This window comes from Ursus maritimus, unplaced genomic scaffold, assembly GCF_017311325.1.
Source record: "Ursus maritimus isolate PB19 unplaced genomic scaffold, ASM1731132v1 scaffold_11, whole genome shotgun sequence".
Classification (NCBI taxonomy): domain Eukaryota; kingdom Metazoa; phylum Chordata; class Mammalia; order Carnivora; family Ursidae; genus Ursus; species Ursus maritimus.
This window is the reverse complement of record NW_024423453.1, coordinates 1,788,963-1,810,723: the sequence shown is the minus strand read 5'-3', so window position 1 is coordinate 1,810,723 and position 21,761 is coordinate 1,788,963. Positions and strand designations below refer to the sequence as shown.

Here is a 21,761-nt window from a genome sequence, read left to right as displayed (position 1 = left end):
TTTTAAAATGTCTTCTCTTTTAATTAAAACGATTTCACTTAGTTTTTGCAGGCATAGTGCGCTTTTTTTGCCTCTTTCTGTAAAATTGTTACTATTTTTGCTTTCAGTTTTAGACTGAATAACAGGTATTTAATTTTCTTTTAAAGTTTTAAGTTCTAATGAAAAAAATCTTTTTTTTTTACTGCTTTTTTCTGCATTCTCTCAATCTGATTTATTGTGAGAATTGAACTTCATACCGACTGGAGGTGATTGGTGATCTCGAGAAGATGGAAGAAACTCATTTGAATTGAGATGGGGAAAGAATATGAAGTGGAGATACTGCCTATGGAAAACTGTTTCTACGGGTTTTTCCGGAAAGTGAATAACCAGAATTTCATACGCTAATAGAAAGATCTGGTAAAAGGGATTTCCAGGAGTAATTTAACTCCACAACAAACTCCATTATTATATGCTGGGCATGCTGCTACATACTGCAAGGATAATTCCTGGGCGTTTGGCTCATTAACAACCCAGTGGGTTGGTCGGGGTGAAATAGAGAACATGATAGGTACGCAAACATATAGGTATGGTACCAAGTGCCATTGTAGAAGTGAAAATTTAAGAAAAAGAAAGGGTAAATCATCTCTAGTTGGGTTAAATAGGAAAGGCCTCACGGAGGAGATGGCATTTGAAGAAGTTACCTATTTTTGTTGTTGTTGTTGTTGTTCTCTAAGTCAGTGTCAAGGTCAAATCTTAACAAGGACGTCTGATCATGCCTTATCATGATGTTTCTGTGTGTGTAATGCTTGTCTTCTACTTTGGACAGGATCTAGAGCAGTGCCTGGCGCAGAATAACACTCAATTTTATATCATTATAATAAAAATAATATGATAGTAAATATCGACTGGATAAGTGAAGGAATTAATGTATATATGCATTAATAAGTGGCCGTGAGCCAGGGGTGGTGGATGTTCTCTTGTTCATCTTTGAACCCTTGCCTCGCTTTGGACACAGCGTCCACTCCGCGCGCGTCCCTGGCGATTTGCTGGGCGCTCTGTTTCCGCGGATCCAAGTCCCCAGGGCTGGCCAGAGACGGCCGGCCGGAGATCTGAATCCGAGCCCCGGCGGGACTCTTGGCTCCGGCCAGCAGGGGGCACCCGCGCGCGGCTGGGCCAGGGTCCCCAGCACCGCCCCGCGCCGAGCCCGACAGCCGTGGCCGCCATGCGCGCGCTGCTGCCGCTCCTGCGCACCGGCTGGGGCTGGCGCACGGCGCCCCCCGCTGCCGCGTTCCTGTCCCGGGGAAGGGGTGCAGGGCCTGGGCCGCACCGCGCCATGGCCTTCTACCGCACCGAGGAGCGCGGCCAGCCGTACTCCCCCAGTTACCGCCTCTTCTTCAGTAAGTAGCTCGAGGGGCCCCCGGCGGGCGGCGCACCGGGGAAGGTCGCGGTGGGGCCTGTGCTGTCCGCGCGGCCTCCTGCCTCCGCCCTTCGGCTTTGCGGTGGTGGCCGAGCAGCCGCGGGGCCCGCGCCGAGCCACCGGAGCTGCCGGCGAGGGGGCGGCGGACTGAGCGCCCCCGCGCCGAGCGCAGAGACGCAGGGGGACGGGCAGCAGGCGGCGGCCCGGGTGCGGCCAACCGCCCTCCCCCGCCGGCGGCCTTCGGCGAGGCCCTGCGGCGGCCCGGGGTTCCCGGGACGGAGCTGTGCCGGGAAGGGCAGAGTCCGCAGCCGGCCGGCTCTCCCGGCTCCCCCCAGGGAGGGACGCCCGCCGTTGGAAAGGCGGAGAAGTTTGGAGACGCCCAGTCCAGCGGGTGTTTTGGGGGTGGGCTGGGGGCCTCCGGCGGAGGATCTCCCAGAAGCGTGAATTTGTATTCACGAGTTTGCGCCTTGAAGGCGGTGTTCGGTCAGGAGCCTGCTGGCTGCAGGCGCCGGTCTCCCGTCCTCACGTGGAGCAGGCCCCCGCGGGCGAGCGGGTTGCTGGGCACCCGGCTGGGTCGGAAACGACCCCGCTGCCCGTGATTTAGCCTCATTTTTCTTTGCACCACGTATTTCACTGTGAGGTGAGACCAGGGGGCTTGGTTGCGCTGCCCTCGTGCCTCACGGACTGCGGAGGCGAGTAGCACCTTCGGCCTCGGCCTACCGCGCGTCTCTCAGGAGCGCCAGCCCGGGAGGCTTGCGGCGCTCAGCTCCAGTCCGGCTTTTGTGGGCTCCGAGCTTCGTGAGCCGCGGGAGTTCTCAGCCGGCTACGCCGTGGGTTTTCTTACGTGTTCAACAGGGCCGTAAGCATTTCGGGGTACAGTGTGTACAGAGTGATTAGAGCGTCTACAATATAAGTGATTATCAGTAAGACCCGTTACTGATACCTGGAATGTAGGAGACGTTGACACGTGTCTTCCATGAACTGAGGGTCGAAGACTATTTTAGGGGAGAGAAAACTGAGTTAGTATAGTTTTTGTATTATGATGCATCCTTGTTTCGTCAAGACTCACCAGGTGGAGAGGAAGACGTTCCAAAGTTCTGAGTGGATTGTGTTCCAAAAGGTTATGTATGATGGGATGATTTGGGGCACAGTTTTCTATAGAAAGAGTGTTATGAAGTGGCAGTTAGGTTTTTGAGTCGATACAAGCTTGTCTTAATGCATAACATGGTGAAAATATTCTAGATTTGCAACAAGTACGGTAATAATAGACCAAGGAAGTCAATCAATATTTATGAAATGTGCTAGACACAGTTAGACGTGGCACTGAGGAGATTTTAGTTATGGGCCCTGCTCTCAAGAGAGTCATAATGTCAATATAGGCAATTAAGGGAAAATATAAAAACACTGAAAAATATTTTACTTGAATGTTAACTGAGAAAAAAAGTCTGGAGGAGCCTGGGCTGTGGGGGGTAGTTGGCAGAGCATTGGCTTTGAGGTGGCGACTCCTAGGCCTTCACCCTGTGTCTGCCGTAAGCTCTCTCTGTTACTTGGGCAGGGGATTCCTCCATTTCTTACAGGGTGTTTTTGGCTGTGAAATAATGCAGTTGACCCAGCAGCGATCTTCAGGGTCCTCCTTGGTGCTGACCTTCCTTGAAGGCGCTGCACGAGTAGCATTCTCTGTTAGGGCATTTCCAAGGCTATCTTGGCCTTACACTGTGGTTTGTTTCTTTAGCTACAAGTGTATTCAGACTCAGGATTTGTCTGTAACTAGAATGCCAAAAGTGGCTTTTTTCACTGCGTTAGGGTAAATGATAGAAAAGAAAAGGTTTTCCTGAGGTAAATGGGCAAGAATTGGAAGAGTGTGGTTGGGGGAGGGACCAGGTAGTAAGATGCTGAGGGGTCTGTCAGTTTAAACAGTTCCTGGTCTCAAACGCCAGGTGGCGTCCTTGGTCCAGGACTGTTGACTGCTTGCTGGCAAGGGTAGGACAGAGTGAAAGGAAGCCCCTTTAGGGTAAGGGAGGAAGAGGAAAACAGTGAACAAACTGCTTCTTATAAAGATGGTCTCAAATTAGATATTTTGAGCGTTGGCGGTGTCTACATGCAGTGCTAGCGTGTAGTTGTACTTCAAAGAAAAACATGAGTGTAGCACTACTTGGCTGAAAAATGTTGTTCAGCATTATTACAGTGGAATCATTTCCCACATTTCCAAATATATCCCAATTCTCTAAAATACTTCTGCACTGGGAGGTAGACCATTTTTGAGCTTCGTTTCTGTAAATGGTTCTCTGTACTGCCATTCAGAAGAATCAGAATAAATGATAGGTTTAATACTTTTTTTCCCTTTTAATTAGTGTTGAACTTTGTAGAAACAGTACTGAAGTGAGATGGAATGATATAGGGGAAGGAGCATCCTGGCAGGAGTCATCAGGTCCCCTTGGTACCAGCCCTGGCCCTTTATTAACTTTCTGTGTGGCCTTGACTGAGGCATTTAACTTACCAGTATCTCAGTTTATCGAACCATGGAAAGAGGAGATTGGACTGGATGGTCATTTTCCAAACTGTACTGAGTTGAACACAAGCATATCATAGTATATTATTAGGTTTTCTTTGAACAAAGCGCCTCATGGTTTAATAAATGAGCAGAACACCTCCCATTATATCACCTTCTTGGGGTCACAGTGTGCATATTCAGGTTCTGGGAAGTGCTGATATAAACTAACTTGTCTTAAACTTCTGATCCTCAGAGCCCTTATTTCTCAGAACATTTGTTCACATCTTAGTGCCTCTAGACTTTCATGGAATTCAGTTGGGGAGGCGCTGGGTGAGGTGATTTCTGAAACTTCCAAAAGCAAGTGTGTCAAAGAAACAGTTCTAGACTAGTAGTCAAAACACTTAGATTGTAGGCCTCGCTTGACTCTCTTGGGCATCAGTTGACATTCCTCAGCTCAATTTCTCCATCTGCAAAATAGGGATTGTACTAACGATATAATGGAATTGCTGTGGCAGTTAAATGAGATCAGATGTGTAAGATTATCAGTGTCTCACACATGGTGCATGGTAAATATTTGTTATATGTAATTTCTTTTTTCCTTTTGCTTCAAGATATAAGACCAAAATTCTTGTCATATTCCGTGAAGGGTGAAAATAACGGGGGACAAACAGATTCCCTGCTGAGTGTGGAGCCCCAGGCAGGACTCAGTCTTACAACCCTGAGGTCATGACTGAGCCCAAATTAAGAGTCAGAGGCTCAGCTGACTGGGTCACTGTGCAGCCCTGCAGTCCTTTGAATTGTGAAATCATAATGAAGTTAGACTTGTTTATGTGGACCAAAGACAGCACTGCATGTCAGTATTCCTTTGATAGCCTGCATGCATTTATTTTGTTAATAACTTGAAAATTCATGGGGCACCTGGGTAGCTCAGTCCGTTGAGCCTCTGACTCTTGATAACATTGATACTGGCTCAGGTCCTGGTCTTGAGATGGAGCCCTGCTTAAGATTGTCTCTCTGTCCCTCTGCCCTTCCCCTACTCTCTCTCTCTCTCTCTCACACACACACACAAAATCACTTTTTTTGTTTTTTTTTACATTTTATGAAAGATGAGTAGAAGCTATGCTTTTCATAGTTTGCATTTTTGTTACTGTGGGGTGGGTGACTAATTCAGTTAGAGTCACTGTGCTGTAGGTACTTCAGGTTGCTTTTATTTAGAATAAGAATGAATCATACAGTTCTTTAACAATGAATTTGTTTTATCATTCATAGCATATGCTTAAGTTGAAATTACTGTAGGTTTTATTCTTTCAAGTACATCATTTGAGGAGTAGGTGATGGAATCTGCCAGTGACCATACCATATATTTGGACTTAATAAAATTTCCTGTGAATAATCCACACAATATGTGTTTGAGTCTTAAATATATGAGTTCTTGTAACCTTTTTTTAAGTTGGCTCATATCATAGAGTTTGAATTATATAGAGAACATATAGGACATAATGGTTATTGTGTGAATATTAAAAAATTACTTGTATTTATTTGGTGTTTATCATTGCTGAAGTGTCCAGTAAGAATCTCTATAAATGGTTTTGGTAATAGTATGTGGTAGTGTGATGGTACTTGGCATACATGTAGCTATTTGGTGTATACACATGTTATCAAATACAGTTTTCTACTCCATTCGGTTTTCTCACTTGCTAATACCATTACTAAACTTTCGTCCTAATACAACTTGCTGTTATGAGAGAAAAACATAGGTACTTTACAAAATAGTAGAATAAAAATCTCATTTCAGTCTAGTTGAAGGGAAGGTTTTGACACTGTTTGGTCATGTCCGTATGTATTGATGGGCCTGAAAGAATTCGTTAGTTTATTTTTTTCGACAGAGTGAAGTACCGAGACAAGATGGCAGGGTGATTACCGTTCTTTGTCTGATCTTCCTCCTAGTGAATGCCCTATTACAGTGGTATTAAGTGAATAAAAAAGGATAATCCTAAAACAACAAATAAGAAGGACCCATCAGAGCTGGAGATTTCAAAAATATTTATAGAACATGAAACACAGTTAGAGGTGTGGTTATTGATGAAACAGCGTGAAGGATGCCCCAGCGTATTATATGTGCTGAGGGGTCTGTGGTATACGAAGAAGCCAGACTGCTGTGCAGAACCTCACAGCGGTTGTGGGTGTGTTGAAGTCCGATAGGAGAGAGCGTGAGAGCGGGATGTGGAGCTTAACACTGGGGGGTTGATGTAAGTTTTATTATGGAATAGCACGCAGATCTTTATCATGGAGTCTTGGGGCTTGTGGAATGGGCTGGTGTCATCTACAGAAATTGAAGAAAGTGGAGGGACAAAGAACAGCCTGATGGTGCCCTAGCAGAGCCCTCTGCATTTTCACTTAGGAAGCCCCCAGTGTACTACCAACTTCTTACCCTGTGTCTCCACGGGAAGTTGACCCTTCAACAAGGCTTTCCCGTGTACACGTGAGTCTTTGTAGTCTCTTATCCTTACGTACCAGCCAAATTGTCAAGGATCACCTTCAGTCAGGCTTTCCCTCCTACTACCATCGCTACTCCTCTACCAGACTGCTTTTGTCGAAAGGCGACTTGCATGGGACAAATACAGTGATCAGTTTTAAGTTCTCGTCTCACGTGAAATAACAGCTTTTCAGTCGATCACTTTGTCTTCTCAAAACATTTTCTTTTTGTGTCTGGGACAGCACTCTTATTTGGATGGCTTCTCCAGCAGTCTGTTCTGCGGGACTTTTGAAATGCCCCAGGGCTCAGTACTTAGCCTTCTCTATCTGTTCTCTCTCTAGGGCAGGGGTTGACTGATGCTTTCCATAAAGGGCCCCGATGAGTAAATAGCAGGCTTTGCAGGCCATAGCGTCTCTGGCACAACTACTTAACTCCACCTTTGTAGCACGAAAGCAACCAGAGACAGTAAGAAAAGTTTATTTACACAAATAAAAACAGGCCATGGGCCAAAGTTTGCTGACTGTAGCTGTTGCTCTAAGTGACCTTTTTCAGTCCCATAGCTTTAGGTAATCATCTGTGCCTCCCACATTTGCAGCAGCCTGAATCTCTTGAACTCGAGATTGACACATCCAATAAACATATTCTGTCTTCCCACCTAGATATCTCAGACACATCTCAAGGTTACCATGTACAGAACTCCAGATTCCTCTGCCCATTGGGTTGTTTCTTTCTGTCCTCACGTCGGTAACCAATAACTCAGCAGATGTTCTTGGTGCCTTTCTTACTCCTAGCCCCACTTCTAATTCAGTAGTTTCTCCCTTCAGCTGTGTTTTTGAAATGTATCCAAAAGACAGTTATTTCCCTCCACTCCCACTCTTGCCGCTTGATCTATTTTCCACCTGACCAATTGTAGTAGCTTCCTGATTCTTCCCCCCGCTGCCACCCTGGTCCCCCTGTAGTCTGCTTTCCACACAGAAGTCACCTCGGTCCTTTTATTTATTTATTTTTTAAAAAGATTTTATTTATTTATTCGACAGAGATAGAGACAGCCAGTGAGAGAGGGAACACAGGCAGGGGGAGTGGGAGAGGAAGAAGCAGGCTCCCAGCAGAGCAGGGAGCCCAGTGTGGTGCTTGATCCCAGGACCCTGGGATCACACCCTGGGCCAAAAATGACTGAGCCACCCAGGCGCCCCACCTTGGTCCTTTTAAATGTAAGTCATCATGTCTAGGCTCTGCTCCAAACCTCAGTGGCTTTTCATTTCGCTCAAGATAAATTTCCAATATTCACCACAGTATACAAGGTCCTGTGTGACTAATACTGGACTTCCTGTGTGAATTCGTCGCCTGCCACTCTTCCTTTTGATCAGTGTGTTCCAGCCATCCTGGCCTCCTTGCAGTGTTCCTCCCTAGATATCTGCTTGACCTGCTTCCTCACTTTATTTAGGTCTGTGCTGAAGGTGTTACCCATCAGTGAGATCTTCCCTGTCCTTTCCATTTAAATTTTATCCTTTCCCTTATTCATATTCCTTTCTTGCTCTCATTTCTTTTCCTTTATGGTGCTTACTGTACCCAGTATAGTAAGAACATCTTCATACTCATTGCTTCTATACCTGCCCCCCCACTAGAATATAAATTCCATAAGAACAGGGAATTTGTATACCCAGGACTTAGGTATTCAATAAATATCGAGTGAATGAATTTAAGGAAATCTTATAAATTAAATACAAAAAAAAGAAGAGAATTTGACTTTTAAAAAGTCCGATGAGTGTCCTCTGAGATTTTAGAAACTCTCTATCCAAGGGAAGAGGAGGCAATGAAGAAAACATAATTACAGACATATTAAAATATTGTAATTGTAAAGACAAAGAACTGAGTAGAAGGTGTAGTGGACAAATGGTGTTCTTTTGTTTTAAACCACCAAGTTTGTGATCATTTGTTATGTCAGTCCTGGAAAACTAATACAGAAAAGTTAGAATATAAGGTAGACTATAAGGTAGAGAAATCTACCGGAGAAGTTGGAATATAAGGTAAAGAAATCTATCAGAAAGTAGAACAAAATGTCAAAGACAGAAAAATGAGGTAGAGGAGACATGGAGATTTAATCTAGGAAGTCCAGTATTTGACTAATAGGAGTGCCAGGAAGAACGGAGAGGTAATCATCAAAGAGATAGTAGAAGAGAACTAAGAATTTAAGGACCCTAGTGTTCTGAGTCTCAGACATATTGCAAAATCTCAGAAAACTGAGGCTTTTATAAAGAAGATCCTGAAAGTCCTGGAGCATGGGGCAGGGGAGGGAGGGAGACCAGGTCACCTGAGAAGGAATAAGAATCAAACTCGTATTTGACTCCTGAGCACAAATGAATGCGTAAAGCCTTTAGAATTCTGAGAAAAAATAACTTTCCTCCTAGAATTTACCCAGGCAACTATCAATGTAGGGTGAAGACCAAATAAGGACGTTTCAGACCTTGAAGGACTTGGGAGATTTACCTCATACGCATCCTTTCTTACAGAACACAAGTTAGGGATATGCTCCCGCAAAATAAGTAAGTAAACCAAAAAAGATGAATGCATGGGATCCAGAAAACAGATCTGAGCTGGAGACCAAAGAAGCAAAGTCTTAGGATGCCAAAAAAATCATCCAGTCCATATTGCAGCAAGAGGTTAGGGATTTCCAAAGGGAGCTGTTTGTGTATAGAGAGAATTCCATAGTCTTTGTGGAATCTGTGAGGCATTTGAATAATTTATAGATATGATTATGACTGACAATGGAAGAAACATAATTAGAAGCACAAGTCAAAACAGAAGCTGAACAGGAGAGGGAATTTAATTATAACATTATACTTGGCCAAAAATCAGTACGTAGACAATGCTTCTCAAACTTACTTCAGTGTAAGAAGTGTTTGTGAGTGCTTGCTAAAAATCTAGATATCCAGATTTCTCTTAAGATTCTGATTCCCTAGGTATGGGAGGTCCAGAGACCTGTTTTAACAAACACTCCCAAGTTTTTCCTATCCTTAGAAAAATTTTGGAAATATACTAATAGAGCATAGAAAATTCAGTATGATTATAGAACACTTACCAGTCTTGAAATGTAAAAATAAAAGTGCAGAAGATAAAAATTAGGGGAGAGAAGGATGAGGGGACTGAAGTAAGAAGCCAGTTAGTATGGTCAAATACTATATGTGTTTGGTGGAACAAGGAGTAAAGCTATAAAGTGTTAAGATTGGTCAGTAGAGAATTTAAGAGGAATAGGTTGGCGGGCAAATGAACTAAACTTATCTCTTAGAATTGGAATCAGTAGATAATTTCTAAAATTGATAAGGTAAAAACTAAACATACAAATACATTATTTGGAGAGATGTAGATAATCATTAGACCTCAAGTACGTTAAAGGTGAAAAATTTTTCTCTGACAGTGGATCTGGATTGCAGAGAGGTGGAGACTTTGAACCATGTACATACATTGCTTTGTTTAAACAGCAAAATAGGTATTTTAAAAAGCAAATTGGCAGCAACAACTTGGTTTCAAATCTAAAGACACAACCAGTCTCAGCTTCAATTAATGTTCTAACTCAGGATTTGTCCCTGGTTTATTCTGAGGCTCTGAGAAAGGGCTGTGTATGCCGCTGTGCTTCAGTTCTGTCATCTTGACAGTGGCACGCGTGGCTGGCTGCAGTGCTTGCTGCATGGACCACATCTGTCCGTGGCTCGTCTGTAAAATACAAGCATCACGATAGATAGCACCTGTCTTTACCTCTACGTGTAGAGAGGCTCAACACTGTTCATACGGAGCATGCTAGCATGATAATAGCACTGACCCTAGAAGGCTTCATGGGTTCTCCTCCTCCCTTTCTGCATTAGGTCAAGGATGAGCTTTCTGATCTGCCAGGAGGACTCCTTTGTCTTTGCACTTACTGGATGCTGCTGCTGTGGGGGATGTAGTACTTGCCCTGTCTTGGCTGTGGGCATAGCTCGCTTTTTAGCACTTTTGTATTCTGGCATCTAATACATTACCTTTTACAAACTAAATTACATATTGCTAATTGGAAAAAAATTGAGAAAATCAAGTTTCAGAGAAATTGAGTGACTTTATCTAGCTCAGTAACTAGAAGTCAGGCTCTTGGTCTCTGTATTCATTCCTCTGTATGAGTTTTAGGTATATTGCCCATCAAAGCATTATCATTATCTGACATCTAAAGCCGTCTTTTATTTTTATTGTTGCAGATATAATTCTTTCTATTCTTTTTTCATCAGTACATTTTTATCTATACTATTTGGTGATCCAGATGGCTTCTAGTAGGTATTGGTCATCTGAATCAGAGCACTCACTCACTAATACCCTTTTTACTTTCCAAGATGCCAATTAGATAACAACTTAAACCCATATGTTGGCATTACCATAATCTTTGAATATCATGTTTAGATCCTGATTTAAAGAGATAGATACCTCAGCACACTTCATAGATCTTTAGGTTTTAGTAATCACAGCTTAGGCTGGCCTTATTTTTTTCCTCAGGCTTGAGTAACATGCTTTCATCCTAAATCTTAGTAAGTTGGTTGGGGCTTGTCCCCAGTTAACAAAAGTGTTGGAGCTTTGGAGAAATTTAATACCAAATCAATGTGCTAGAGGTATCATTTATTCTTAATTACAAAGGCAGCCCAACTATTCTATTAAATTTTCTTACTTCCTTAATTTTAATAACGAAGTTCCCTGGTTTGTGCAGTTGCCTGAATTCTTAGAGCTGAGATTATTGTTAATTCCCATCATGGTGATAGGTTCCAAATGTAATAATTGACATAATCTTCCAAAGGATTGTATTTTTCTCAGAACTACCTTATCTTTGTGACTTAAAGCTGAGAAAATAATCACAGATTTGTGACTGTTCATTGGGACAAGAGCTTACATTTATACTTTAATGCCTGTTTTTCTTAACCTATATTTTTGCTTCATATTTATTTTTAAAATTATATACAGTAAAATTGAGTCTTTTTTTGTGAGCAGTTGGGAGTTTTGATAGAATATAGATTCATTTAAACACCATCACGATCAAGACAACAATCCATCGCTCCTGAACAGTTTCCTTGGGGTCTGTCCTGAGTCACCTTTACCCTCTGTCCTTAACTCCTGGCAGTCACTGATCTGCTCTTTGTGCCTGTTGTCTTGCCTTTTCCAGGATGTCATCCAAATGGAATTGTTTGAGTCTAGCTTTTTTCACTTGGCATGATACATTTTAGATTTATCCATTTTGTTGTGTGTATCAATAGTTCATTCTTTTTTATTGGGTACTAATATATCATTGAGCAAAATACCAGTATATGGGTGTAGCAGAATTCATTTATCCATTTACTGTTTGTATATTTAGTTTGCTTCCAGTTTTTGATGATTTTGAATAAAGCCACCTATCAACATTCACTTAGAAATTTTCCTGTAAACATTAGTTTTCGTTTCTCTTGGTCAAATACTTAATAGGATTCCTGGGTCAGATGTTTAACTTTATAAGAAAATCCCAACTATTTTCCAAAGTGCTGTATCATTTTCAATTCCCACTGCCTTATCTTAATAGAAAATAAATGTTACCCTCTTAATTATCTGTATTAGTTATAGAAAAGTAAATAATCATGCAACAAACTGATAATTTTGTTCTTGTGTTGCTCCTAGATGATTTTAAATTCAGGCAGAGAATTTCAAGTTTGATCTAGTATGCAAAAGGTTATTTTTTTAAGGCGAATTGTTTTAACTAATGAAAAAGAACTTTGTAGATCATAGCAAGATTGTATATACTTTGCCATTTATGTGCTCTTTCTCTTCTTTATCCTACCCTGTGAGTGGGTCCTTTAGGAGTTACCTTGGCTAAAGTGGGAAAAGAAAAATTGCGTGAACTGTTTGGAGGGAAAAATGAAATAGTATTAGAGATATATTTATCGAATGCGTACTGAGTGCTAGGGACTTCCTGGATGCTGGGGACCCAGTGGGGAGTATAGCAGAACAAACAAGCAAACAACAAAAACTCCTTCCTTCAAGAACTTCAGTAATAGGTGCTAAGGAAAACCTACACAGCATGAGAAGAAGAAATACAATTTTGGTGGAGTGAGGGCCATTATTAAGTTATATGCTTCTAATTTTAGCGGGCTGAAGCATGGCTTGTTTTTGTTTGTTTAAATAAACTTTTTTCAAAAATAATTTTAGATTTGGTGAAGTTGCAAAGATAGTACAGAATTCCGATATTTTTCTTACCAAACTTCCCCTAATGTTAACATCTCTCATTACCAATGTACATTTGTTAGAACTAAGAAGCCAACATTGGTACCTACTATTAACTCCAGATTTTATTTGGGGATCACTAGTTTGTCCACTAATGTCATTTTTCTGTTCTAGGATCCAGTTCAAGGTACCACATTGCACTTAATCATTATATTTCCTTACTCTCCTCCAGTCCCACAATTTCTCAGTATTTCCTAGTTTGTTTTATGAGCTTGAGACTTTTCTTGAAGAGTATTGGGTAGGTATTGTGTAGAATGTCCCTCAGTTTGGATGTATCGGTTGTCTTTCTTGTGATGAGACTGGGGTTATGGGTTTGGGGGAAAAATACGACAGAACTGCAGTACCCTTCTCATCACAGCATATCAGGGGGTACATGATGTCGGCATGACTCTTCGCTGGTGATGTTAACCTTGATCACTTGGCTAAGGGTACTGTTTGCCAAGATTCTCTACTGTAATGTTACTGTTTTCCCTTTATGTTCTATTCCTTGGAAGTGAGCATTAAGTCCAGTCTACACTCGGGGAGAGGGTAGAAGCTTTACTTCTTGGAGGGGAGATATCTATAAATATTGCTTGGAATTTTTCTGTAAGGAAGGTTTGTCTCTTCTCCCTCATTTATTTATTTATACAATCATTTGTATCAGTGTGGTCTCATGTATATTTATTTTATGCCTTGGCTTATAATCAAATAGTCTGTTATCTGTTGCTCAGTTTGTTCCAGCTTTGGCCTTTGGGAGCTCATACAGGTTGGCTCCATTTCCTTTTCACGTACCGCCAGCCTTTTGTTTCCTTCAGCACTTGGTCGGTTGTTGGTATTACAGGATCCGTCAGGTTGAGCTGGTATATTTTGTCCCAGCCTTAGAATCAGCCCCTTCTTTAAGAAGCCCTAGTTCTTTTTTGTTGGAGAATGGTACTTGGAAACCAACATTTGGGTGCTGAGTGTACTCATTGCTATTGGGCTGTCAGCCAGTCCATGTTTTATTTTGTTAAAATATTTTTAAAGTCTAAATTTGAAAAGTATGCCAAAGAGGTAGCAGGCCAGAAATGAAACATACCCTGACTTAGGAAATTATAAACTGAAAAAAATTTATGGCTGTATTAAGCCCAGCTTTTGGAAACAGATATGTTCCAATAAAGTGCATATTAAGTTGTTGTATTTTATTTAAATGATATATGCTTTTAAAAGTATTTAAAATACGCATTTCAGTATACAATGAAGATAAGGTAGTTTCTGTTATCAAAATTCATTTTTATTTTAAGCTTACCTTAATATAAACATCCTTATCACTGAGTGGAAACCAGTGATTTGTTTCTTTTCTTCTATTTGGGTAGGACCTTTACATCTTTGTTCGTGTGAATTATAGACAGAAATTGGGAATTCTGTTGTGAGGTTTCTCCTGGGGAAATTGATATCAGTTTTAATCCAGTCACTTATTAACGAATCTCTTTTCAGAAGTGAGATTTTTCATATTTGGATGTTAGTCAATTTTAGATATTTTCTGCTTTGGATGTTTTAAGCTACAGAGATAAGTACAGTTGACCCTTGAACAAGACAGGGTTAGGGGCACCTGCCCACCATATAGTGGAAGATCTGTGCACAACTGACTCCTTAAAACCTTAACTACTAATAGCTTATGTTGACCAGGAGCCTTACCAATAGCAAAACAGTCGATTAACACACATTTTTATATGTTATATGTATCATGTACTGTGTTCTTACAGTAAAGTAAGCTAGAGAAAAGATATGTTATTAAGAAAATCATAAGGGAGAGAAAATACATTTACTGTACTACATTGTATCTAAAAAAAATTATAAGTGGATCCACGCAGTTCAAATTTAATGCTGTTCAGGAGTCAGCTGTAAATTATTTTGGCAAACCAAAATATAGTTTATTTGGTATATATCCTCTTTGGTCATCATATTGGGGCAAATTTTAAAAGTTGAATTAAACTTTAAATTTGGAGTTAAAAAGGTTAATTTGAAAAATCTTTAAACACTTTTTTAAAAAGTTTAAAAGTGGATAAGGGTATAATTGTTCTGAAGAGGACAGGATAGTCAATTGCTTTAATTCTGTATTTTTATTTTTGTTTTTGTTTTTTCCCTTTGCAGAGAATGTAGCTGGTCACTACATTTCCCCCTTTCATGATATTCCTCTGAAGGTGGACTCAACAGAGGTATTGTTTTAACTTGCTTTGGGGGTGAAAATACATACTTCTAATATAACAAAATGTTTTTTTGGAAGCATCTCGAAAGGAAAGAATGCAGTTAGAAGTCAAGAAGGACAACAGAGTTGTAAGCCTCCTTCATGAATTAGAATTAGTATGAGAGTAGGATCCTTCCAGGACGAAGATTATGGACCACTGATGTGGGATTTGTGCTGCCTCCCAGCCCTTCAGAGGCCTGGACTGTCAATATGATGGCACCAGGGAGAATAACAGTGAAGGTTTATTGAATGCCCATAGCGCTTATCCAGACACTGTCCTCAGAGCTTGACTTGCATTATCTGGGTACGGCTAGGGCTACTGTTATTACCCTTATTTTGTTAATGAGGTTCAGTGCTTCGCCCATGATCACAAATCTGTCTGTTGGAGGAGGTGGGATATGAATTTAGGTGCTCTAACTCCAGAGGTTGCATTCTTAATTGCTGTTGTGTAATCCTTCCAGCTCTTACTTCTAAGTAGTATTCAGCTACAGGACAGGAGGTCATATAACCTGGAGACAGAAGAAAGCCAAAGATAGGGCAGAAAGACCTACCTTTTTACTGTGTGTGTGTGTGCGCGTGCCCACGCACGCATGTGTTTTGTTTTGTTTTGTTTTTGCCAAAGAACCGTCCAACCCAAATATCTCATGTCTCCCAACACCTCTCCTTGCTTTTGGCCAAAAGTGGATGCATTCATTTATTCATTTATTAATTTTTTCTTTCGGTAAACAATCATTGCAGCGTTATGAGCTAGACAGCATTCCAGGCACTAGGGTCGCAGTGGTGAGCAGGGTAGGTACGAGATCTAGTTTGTGCTCGACTGGAGGAGACAGACAGACAGAAAACAAGTCAATCAATAATGTTAAGTGCTATAAACCTTAAAATAGGGTAATGAAAGGAGGGGTTGGTCGGTGCTTCTTCATGTGGGAGTATACCATGACAAAACTGTTTACTTAGCAAAATAATAATATTAATATTTTGGGGAATCATGGAGTAAGTAGGGGTGGAGCTGGAACAAAGTGGACTAGACACATCCCAGTGGGAATGATATTCTGCCTAAGGAGAATGTGGTTTGGGGAATGTGAGACTGGGCTTAGGCAAAGTTGAGACTGGGGCAAGGCAAAATATAACAGGCTAAGCCAGTGAATTCTGGGCATGTGGAGATTGGCACACACAGTGGTTGTGTGGATAGGTTTCCCCCATCCTCAGCCATAACGGTTGCACCTTATACTTTGGGATGTGGTATTTTAGGAACAGAAAAATGTTTCAAGGCCTACTTGGAATAATCATTTTTCTGTTTTGTTTCCTTCATTAGTGGTTTTTTTGGTGTGTAAAAGTTACATATAAGTGTGAGCATTTGTGAATGGCGTAATTTTTCTTCCCGACCGATCACATACTCTGTTTGAATTTGAAGGTGCTTGATGGAGGCAGAGTAATCACACCTTGGTGGAATGTACAGGCAGGAGGTGCAGTGAGTGCTTTCATGGCTTGTTAGTCACGCTCCCGAGAGTTTCATTTCAATAATGAAATGACTGTTTTAAGTGTAATCACTGGAAACTGACAGTCTTTCCTTAAAGACCGAACAGAGCCTTTGTTCATTTTGTAAAAACTAGGAAAATATACTTGAAAGAGATTTAGCTTTTCTGATAATTTATTTTATGAAACAGTTTAATGCTCATGCACTGGGGGTGCAAATGCTGAGAGCAAAGGCACGGGCGTTTGGTAGGTGCTCTGTGGCCTCAGGTTTCCGGACAGCCTCCGCAGTGGGTGTTTCCGTAGCAGGCTTACTTTCATTGCTTTGCGATGCAGCTGTGTTCTTTGCTGAAATATTACAATTATAAATACCATCTTTTCTTTTATAGGAAAATGGCATTCCTACAAAGAGAGCACGAAATGATGAATATGAGGTATATCTCTAAAGGTTTTTATTTTTGTGAGTCACTTCTGTTGTCCATTAAAGACCTTGATGATAGTTTGTGTTTGTAAAGTGCTTCTAAAGCTTCCCCCCCTACAAGATTTTTGTGTGCGTTCTGATGGTTTTTTTCTTCTAGTATCTGTTTTAGGCAGCTAGGGATGATCTTACTGTTTCACTTTTTTTTCTTGTGATAAAATATACATAAAATTAACCATTTATTGCGCGATTTTTAAAGTGTACAATTCAGTGTAATTAAGTACTTTCACATGTGCAGCCATCACCACCATTCATCGCCAGAACTTCTTCATCTTCCCAAACTGAAACTCCACCCAGTAAACACTAACTCTCCATGCCCTGCTCCGCCCAGCCCCTGCTAACTACTATTCTACTTTCTGTTTATGAGTCTGACTATTCTAGGAACCTCCTTACCATTTCGTTTTATACGTGAAGAACCAGAGAGAATCAGGAAATGAACCCAGATTTTAGTAGTGAGTTATTTATCATGGTAGATAGTCTAAAGTAAAGGTACTTTATGAAAATTGGTCAGTTTATCATTTTTTTATTCTAAGGGAAAAGGTGGTTTGAGAGGCTGTTTTAGAATTCAGAAACAAGTCTTTTGGGGATAGAGGAGAAAAAAAAGTTAAACCAACTATACGCTAAAATAAATGTGTTCTAAATATATCTTTTAAATATGTGACTGTCAAACCTTTAATAGTCCTTGACTTAGGACCAGAACATTTGATTGATGCCTGTCATCCCATCTCATGCTGTTGATGCCTTTTTATCTTGCTGATGCCAGACAGTTTTTCCTGCCACCTTCCTCAGCCTTCTTTTCCCTTCAACCTTATTTCCATTTTTTCTCTACTCCAACTGAAGCTTATGACCCCAGCCTTTGAATCTACCTCCAAAAATAGCTGTGAGCACCGTTTAATCCCTGCCACCTTTGCCTGCCATCCATATTGTATTTTCTTAAATCGGTGTCTGTTAAAATAGTCTTTAAACCATCTATGTTGGAATAACGTAGAACACTTGTTAAAATTTCAGATGCCAGGGCTTACTGCTTGATGGGGACTGGTTAGTCCACATATTTAACAAGTGTTTCAGGGCATTCTATACACATTGAAGTTTGAGAACCGCTGCCCTCGATGGGGGTGAATAGGTACTGAGGGCTTCGAGGCTTTATAGGTTCCTGGAGACTTTGTGTATTAACCTGGAAATAGTTCTTTGGTTTTTTTTTTTCCCAGCGGGAAAAATGTATTCTGAGTCCATAGAGCCAACTTAAAATTTTAATTCTTAGAACATGGTTCATATGTCAGAGACTGCCTGATTGAGTCTGTAGTTTGTGTGTTTATTTATTTATAATTCTCTCCCATTTTTTCTAACCCCAAGCCCTTGGCAACAACTTTTCTACTCTCTGTTTCTATGAGTTTGGCCCCTCCCTCTTCCTTCCTTCCTTCCTTCCTTCCTTCCTTCCTTCCTTCCTTCCTTCCTTCCTTCCTAGAATTCCAGATATAAGTGGTACAGTGCAGTATTTGTCTTTCTCTTTTTGGCTTATTTCAATGAGAATAATGCCCTAACAGTCCACCCATGTTGTCACAAATGGCAGGTTTCCTCCTTTCTCATGGCTGAATAATATTCCATTGTATCTTTATCTTTTCATCCATTGATGGACGTTTAGATTGTTTCTGTATCTTGGCAATTGCGAATAATGCTGCAATGAGCATGAGAGTGCAGATATTCATTGTTTTTTTTATTTTATTTTATTTTATTTTATTTTATTTTATTTTATTTTATTTTATTTTATTTATTTGTCAGAGAGAGTAGAGAGAGAGCAAAAGCAGGGGGAGTAGCAGGCAGAGGGAGAGGGAGAAGCAGACTCCCCACTGAGCAGGGAGCCCCATGTTGAGCTCAATCCCAGGACCCTGGGATCATGACCTGAGCTGAAGGCAGATACTTAACCTACTGAGCCACCCAGGCACCCCTCATTTACTTTGGATAAATATCCAGAAGTGGGATTGCTGGATCATGTGATAGCTTTGTTTTTATTTTTTTGAAAAACTGTCATATTGTTTTCTGTAGTGACTGTAGCAGTTTACATTCCCACCAACTATGCACAAGCATTCCCTTTTTCCCTTTTTTTCACATTCTCACCAACACTTTTATTTCATGTCTTTTGATGATGACAGCTATTCCAGCAGATGTGAGGTGATATCTCATTGTGGTTTTGATTTGCATTTCTCTGATTTGTGGTGTTGAGCACCTTTTCATGTATCTTTTGACTGTGTGTCTCTTGGAAAACTGTCCAATTCTTCTACCCATTTTTTTTAAAGATTATTTATTTGAGAGAGAGAGCATGTATGCATGAGCTCACGTGGTGGGAGGGGCAGAGGGAGAGTTGCAAGCAGACTCCCTGCTGAGCGTGGAGCCCGCTCACTGGGCTGTCTCAGGACCCTGAGATCATGACCTCAGCAGAAACCAAGTCAGTCCCTTAACTGACTGAGCCACCCAGGGGCCACCTCTGCCTATTTCTTAATCAGATTTTTTCTTCTATTGAGTTGCATGAGTTCTTTGTGTTTTGGATATTAATCCTTATCAGATATATGACTTACAAATATTTTTTCCCATTTATAGGTTACCTTTTTATGTTAATTGTTTCCTTTGCTGTGCAGAAGGATTTTAGTCTGATGTTCTCACTTGTTTATTTTTGCTTTTGTTGCCTTTGCTAATAGTATCAAATCCAAAGTTTATTTGATCTTTTAAGAGTTAGAGGAAAGAAGGTTGATTTCCTCCCATGTTTTCCCAAAGTATATCAAATTTACTGACTTTTTTCATATCTTAAGAGTTTTTCTTTTTGTCTTTTGCAATAAAAATAGAAGGGAAAAATGGAGAGAGAGAGAACACCTAAAGGAGGAGGTAAATGGTTCTTGCTCGTATCCGGCTTTCTCACTTGAAATGTGTCCCCTCGAATCTTTCTGATTTTCCCGTAAATTTCAACAGACCATTACTGGTTTATAATTAACAGTAGTCGTAGGATAACCAGACTAACATTGGCTTTAAAAAATTACAGGTAATATGCGTTTTAGCTGGAGAGAAGAAAAGCAGGCTGGAGATTTGCTCTTCAGAGATCAGGAACAAGTGATGAAGGAGAGATGGTTTGCAGGCTTAAAATTCAAACCTTATCTTTTGTTCTTTTGGCCTATTTCAAGTCTGTGTGAGTGGTTTTGGTAGGTGTCATCGTGTAAAACAGTTGTGACTAGCTTGGTCTTCTCTGTCACCTCTGAGGATTCATCTGTATGCATTTGTTCTCTTATAGCCAGGCTTTCAGGGATGAATAAATTATGTGAACATCTGCCATTTACTTAGGTTTTTCTTTTTAACAGCTATTTGAGACATATTTAAACAGGTGCTGGGGTACCTCATAAAAGAGCATAGAAGATGAAACATAACAGCAAGGCTGTGTATAAGGTTGCTAAGATAGGTATGAGACATACTTCTATGGAGCAGTTGTTGGGAATTCATGCTTGGCTTTGTTCTTTATCTCATCATGGATGCGCATTTCTGTCATTGGTAAACGTCAGTCTTAACTAGAAAAACTTAACCGTCATTACTTTTGTGGCTCACTTTATATTTGTATTTAATTGTGTAAATGGCATTCTTTGAATTAATAGCATACATGGATCACTAAGCCCCCAGATACTGGTTAGCAGTGCTGTAAGCCACAGGTTTGCAACTCTGGCTGCGTATTAAAATTGCTTGCAGAGCTTTTAAAAATAAGCAGTGCCCTGGCTCCATACCGAAACTATTGAATTCAAATATGTGGGAGGTGCGTTCTAGGAAATCTTTTTTTTTCCTTAATTGATCAAAGCTTTTCTGGTGATTTTGACACGTGTCACAATTGAGAATAAGTATTTTTAATCACTGCTTTCTCAAATGATCTGTGCTAAAGGATTAGTTTTTTGGTTTATTTCTGCTCTGTTGTGAATTGCTACTTTAAAAAAATACAGTAAAAATGAATTATTAGGAAAGTGTAATTTAAAGTTCAACAGACCTAAAAATGACTCCATCAAATTGCTATAAATGTTGTAAGTGAACCAGTAACAATCAGCTTGCAGATTAGCTCTGGTTCTTGGCCACACTTGGTGTCGCACTGTTGCTTTCCTATGGTAGGTTGTTAGTCACTGATACCGAAATGGCATGCAAGTCAACTTTAACCTTGAGATTTCTCTTTGTAAGGCCCAAACTGTAGGAAATTATAGACTTATGTTCCTAAGTCCTGTAGGCACTCATTTTTACTCACCATTGACCTAGAGTCTCTTTTGCTTTAAACACTCTGCAAAGTTCAAAAATGATTAAAAGAAGCAGTGGTCCTTTGTAACTTTAGGGAATCAGAAATCTTAGGTAAGCAAGCTAAGTGTAGAAAGGCATCAGTCTAACTGTTTTTAAACTTGATACTTAACCTATGCCAGTAGCCTTAATTTTACATTATGATCGTTATAACTTGTCTTCAAATAATGCTTTGTGACTTTCAAAATATTTTACTTCATAATTTTTTGTGTATTTTCATTTAAATTATATAATTGATCTTTATCACAACCTTGTGTGGTGAGTAGGACAGAGGTTATTACACTTTATAGATGGAAAAGTGAGACTTTAGCTTACATGATGGACCCTGTGTCTCACTTCTATTTTAGTTGGAAAATAAAAAATTGAAACAAGTTTCCTGACTCCATTCTAGTTCTGTCCCTGCACCGCGAAGGTGAAATGCAGCAACCAGAAATACAGTAACTTCTAACACTGTAGTGTTAGTAGTGTAGTAGTAGTGTTCGTGTGACGTGATGGCTTAAGTCCTGCTGTGTTTTAGACAACTTCTCTAATTTTTCAGAAGAAACTTAAGGCATATGCAGATGTATGGTGTAGTCTCCACACATTTTTATAGGGAAAGAAACTATAGCATTCTTGCACACGAGATAAGTGATAAAAGATAGGTAAAATTTTAAAAATTATCTTTTTTTTTTTTTTTTT

General features: G+C 40.4%; 1 protein-coding gene across 2 annotated transcripts in view; it reads left to right on the top strand.

The window, feature by feature from the left end:
• Nucleotides 1-1,163: 1,163 nt before the first annotated feature.
• PPA2 (inorganic pyrophosphatase 2) overlaps nucleotides 1,164-21,761 on the top strand; it is an 80,410-nt gene continuing 59,812 nt past the window's right edge. The window contains exons 1-3 of one of the 2 annotated variants that reach the window (XM_040626205.1): nucleotides 1,165-1,376; nucleotides 14,734-14,798; nucleotides 16,687-16,731. In XM_040626205.1, coding sequence (XP_040482139.1) covers nucleotides 1,202-1,376; nucleotides 14,734-14,798; nucleotides 16,687-16,731 — 285 coding nt within the window. In that variant the 5' untranslated portion in view covers nucleotides 1,165-1,201. Of the gene's footprint in view, nucleotides 1,377-14,733; nucleotides 14,799-16,686; nucleotides 16,732-21,761 lie in introns of both variants that reach the window. The other variant, XM_040626206.1, reaches the window with a different exon arrangement.